Source organism: Meleagris gallopavo, chromosome 29 (genome assembly GCF_000146605.3).
Source record: "Meleagris gallopavo isolate NT-WF06-2002-E0010 breed Aviagen turkey brand Nicholas breeding stock chromosome 29, Turkey_5.1, whole genome shotgun sequence".
Classification (NCBI taxonomy): domain Eukaryota; kingdom Metazoa; phylum Chordata; class Aves; order Galliformes; family Phasianidae; genus Meleagris; species Meleagris gallopavo.
The window spans coordinates 2,009,058-2,013,501 of NC_015039.2; the positions used below are offsets into that span (position 1 = coordinate 2,009,058).

Sequence of the window (4,444 nt, forward strand, 5' to 3'; positions counted from 1 at the left end):
AAAAAGTTTGCTTAATTTAATGAAAAACATGTTCTAAGTTAAAAAGAATCTTTGTTTTACATCATAATGATGTCCCAATTGTTCAATACATCAACACAGGGCTGCGGTTTATCTCTCTAAGAGAAACCTCACCCAGAGGAGAATTACTTTTAAGTACCACAGCTACTCCTGCTGGTACAACATCTCTCACTGCCTCTGGCTTTCTCCTGCTGATCACAGCTAACCCAAACTGCTCTTGCTCTTGCTTGTTCATTTTATTTTTTTCTGAGTGCTATGCACATCTGTTACGCTGTCTAAATAATCACCACATAGGTAAGCTTGCTTCCATATATAGCTGACCTGGATAGGCTGACAGGAAAACACTTTCTCTCCAGAAACATCATACATTTTTTTGGCTTAATTTTAGTAACTGTAGGTCTGTTGCCCATTTCTTTCACTGTTCTTCTGTACTGGGAGAAAAATAAAACTTCAGATATGAGGTAGTTGTCACTGCTTTAGACTTTCATCCCTAAACAAACTTTTGGAAGTGATCTGACGACAGATCTGCACTAATTAGATGGCATCTCCCACACAGGGAGCTCATCATCCACAGTCAGGTCAGACAAAACTTCTTCTTCGAAGTCAAACGGTTCCAAAGGCAATTCATTGACCTGGGAAGAAAAATCCAAGCATAAATTTCATCTCCTCAACAGATAAAACAAATCGGGTGGACATCGATTGTTTCAGACAGAAAAACACCTCCTGTTTTAGTTACACTTCAGTGAAAAAGGAAGATTGTTCCTCTGGACAATAGGTGACTCAGTGTCATCAAACGGAGGAATGTGTCACAAGGTTCATTAGCCACTTCCTTCATGCAAACTGCAGGAGGAATTGGACACTGCACTGATGCATCACGTGAGAGTAATGCTTGCTTTCAAAAGAGCACGGTGTTTCCGAGCTGAGAACATGCTGAGGACTGGCAGTGTGAAAAAGCTGGCGTTCAGAATTCATCTCACTGAGTATGGTGACAACAAATGCACTGTATCTGTGTGTCTTTGTTGGGTGCATGCTAACAGTTCTCACAATTACCTGCAGGGATTTCACCCAAGCTTTTAGCAGTCATTCCCTGGGGTTGGGATAAGGCTATGAAGTGCGTTTCTAGATGGGGAATTTTATTGAAAATCTTATTAAAAAATCATTCGGTTTAAGCTACTGTAACTTGACTGGGATTTCCACTTTCACAGATACTGTGCAAATGCTGAACGTCAGCTGCCGTTACCTGAACAAGCCCTTCCAGTTCCTCCTCTGTTAAGAAGTCTGTGGGATCCTCTGCAGCGTGGTTGTACTCCACAGCCACTTTACCACTCTCTGAAATAGAACACACAGGCAGAGACATGGTTACTGTGTGCAGTGACACTAAACCTGCCCTCAGCTCCATGTGGGGCAACTCTACTTCATTACTGCTGTGATTCTGGAGTGGAGGGAGGACACAGCTGAAGGGTTTGTCACGTTAATCACAAGGTACAGAGGAAAAGAGCGGTGGTTACTGCATTGGATAATGCTGCTTCTTTCTCTGTCTTCTCTGCAAAAAAACAAAAGGTTCTGACTAAATGGAGTGGAAACTGAAAATGAGGATACGGAACGCGTTAATTACTGGGCTCTGCATACGTGACGGACCAGAAGGCAAAAAGCACTGCAAAATATCTGTATCCAGAGACCCACCCTTCTAAGAAATGCCTTAAAGAATCCCGGGGAGGAAGCTGGCAGGTTAATTAAATCCTGCTGAATTTAACCAAGTTCCTGCTCAGATGCTGTGTCAGTACCACAGTATGAGGTGGTGCTTAGTATGGAAGTCCTTCCTTTGTGAAGTGAGGATGGTGGCACTGGCCTCATCACATGAAGATCTCTCCTGAAGTTGAATGTGTTGAGGGCTAAAGTACTCAGTTATCACATAATTCAGTGTCATCTGAAGGCTCAGAAAATGCACAGATGTGAAATCCAGGGGAAATACATCCAGCAGCTCCTGGGTAGGCACAGAGCCAGATTCTTTAATTGAAATCTCAAATAGTAGCCCCACAGAACTGAGGACAACAGAAGGGCAGGAACTACTGAGTCCTTGTTTAACCCCAAACCAGGCCTTACCTAAAACCACAAGGAGTATCTTCTGAAAGGCACTGGACAAAGCTTTGCTGACTGCGAGCTTCTGAACTCTTCTTGTGGCTGTGACAAACTCCAGAGGATCTACGCCCGTGAAACAGCTTGTTAATTAAGATGACAGCCTGCAGATGAAGCACATCAGCTGCACGGCGCTGGGAAATAAAATCAAATGGCCAAAACGAACCTTCACCATTTGCAATGTCTGCCTCACCGAGCCCAACTCCCCGGCTGTGTACCCCGTGGTTGGGCAGCGTGACTTCCACAGCACACAGGTATCTCACGGATTGCTTCTTTCCCAGTTCCTCATTCTCATCATCAAAGCCAGACACGTTCTGCAGCTGTTGGGAAGGCCACAAGTAATTATTTGAGATTAAAGAGGAAGGAGGTGTTGTGACTGAGCGGCCACAGCGTGGCACAGAGCTTTTCTGCACAGCGTGGCAGCGTGTGGTGGAGGCAAAGTGGGGATGCTGACTGTTTTGCCCCTATTTTAGAAATGTTTTATCGTCTCAGTCACCTCAGGAACTCAGCACACAATGACAAGCTCTGGCACTGCTTTATTCACTGCATGAAAACCCGCTGCCCTCACGTGCACAAACAGAAGCCCAGCCAATGCCCTTGCCCACAGCAATCTTTTCTCCTCAAGCTTTCAAAATAACCCCAAATCCCAGTTCCTGTAGCTGTCCTTGTTATTTGCTGACTGGAGGACAATTCTGTTCACCCCACCAACTGCTTTTTTTCAGAGTATGGGATAAATGAGGGGAATATGGGAGAACGAGGGGAAGGCTGATGGATGAGTGACAAGGATGTGGCATGGAGGGAAACAGTTCAGTGGGCAAGGTGGTGATGAGTTGATGGCTGGACTTTATGATCTCAGTGGTCTTTTCCAACCTTAATGGTTCAATAAGTGGGCATGCTGGTGATGGGCTGATGAGCTCAGTGGTCTTTTCCAACTTCAAAGATTCTAAGACTATAAAGGGCCCCTTACTGTGATGATACGGCTGGACCAGCCATTAAAGCCAAGGTAGTGGTTGGCCAATTCCTGGCACTTGTTGCTGTTGAGAGCAAGGACTTGCTGCTGAAATCCCTTCTGCTTGGTGCAAACACAAACCTGCTCAGGGAAGAAGCAAGCAAGTTAGCACACAGAGCATCTCTCAGATCAACAGATACACCCAGAGCTTCTACCCTACTGCTGAAGGTCCTGGTGCTGAGGGATGGCACAGCTTGGCCACCCTCCTTACCTTCATTGGAGAGTTCTGAAATAGCCTTTGCCCGTTGCACGCATGCTGGGCTCTGCTGGCATCTGCAGCTGAGTAGAACTTGATGATGGCATAGCAGCCAGGCCCTGCCACAGCAGCATTGCTGTGTGCTCGCACCGAGTAGAGCAACCCAAATTTTGAAAACACTGAAAACAGGGAATGCTTTGGAAAAAACAAACAAACAAACAAACAAAACCAACACAAAAAACACAAACAACAAAAAAACCAAGAGAAAAAAACGCATTTTATAGAACATCCATGGGTGCCCCGTGGTCAGACCAGCTCCTTCCCCCTGCTCTCTTGCTTTGTGTGGGCTTTGCTGAAGCTCTGTTACACGCTTTGCATGCAGGTTGGCAGGGTTTTATTGCGGTTCTCTGACACTTTGCTGATCTCTCAGCAGCTTTGCTTTGCTGACCAGAGGGGCACAAATCTCCCTCTCCTCCCTCGGGATTGCCCAGAATGCCTCAAGGAAGTTAAAATATAATCAAAACAATACAAGGCAAAGAGAGGTGGGGGTGAGGGTAAAAATTACATTAGCACAAAGGGAATGTAGTGGGAGAATTGGTCAGTGCAGATGGGGGAACTGAGGCTGTTATATCCCCCAGCCTCACCCTTCAGGACCAGGGGTCTGGGCCCCACTCCTCAGCCCCAAGAGGGGCCCTGCTCCCCAAACACAGCTCTAGCCCCCACCCCGGGCCCTTCCCCAGGCCCCTGATCCCATCCTCAGGTCCCGATCCCCATCCCCGTCCCTGCCCCAATCCCCATCCCAACCCCAATCTGCAGGCCCAGTCCCCAGTTTCAGGCCCAGATCCCTACCCCATCCCCATCCCCAATTTCACACCCTGACCCCATCCCCAAGCCCAGGCCCTGACCCAGTCCCAGGCTCTGACCCCATCTCCAGGTCCTGACAACCCCAGGCTTTGATCCCAGTTCTCCCACCCCTATTCCCAGGCCCCAACCCTAAACTCAAATTCCGCCCTGGGCCTCAAACCCATCCTCAGGCCCAGTCCCAATCCCTGCTCCAGGCCCAGGCCTCGCCCTCCGTACCCCCA

At 47.7% G+C, this 4,444-nt stretch overlaps 1 protein-coding gene across 1 annotated transcript in view; it reads right to left on the reverse strand.

Moving 5' to 3' along the window:
- Positions 1–382: 382 nt before the first annotated feature.
- Positions 383–4,444, reverse strand: part of LOC100540718 — a 10,764-nt gene continuing 6,702 nt past the window's right edge. The window contains exons 10-15 of the mRNA XM_019623336.2: positions 3,375–3,665; positions 3,122–3,244; positions 2,321–2,474; positions 2,122–2,220; positions 1,259–1,347; positions 383–650 (exon numbers count right to left, since the gene is read on the reverse strand). Of these exons, the coding sequence (XP_019478881.1) occupies positions 549–650; positions 1,259–1,347; positions 2,122–2,220; positions 2,321–2,474; positions 3,122–3,244; positions 3,375–3,665 (858 nt within the window). The 3' untranslated portion in view covers positions 383–548. The remainder of the gene's footprint in view (positions 651–1,258; positions 1,348–2,121; positions 2,221–2,320; positions 2,475–3,121; positions 3,245–3,374; positions 3,666–4,444) is intronic.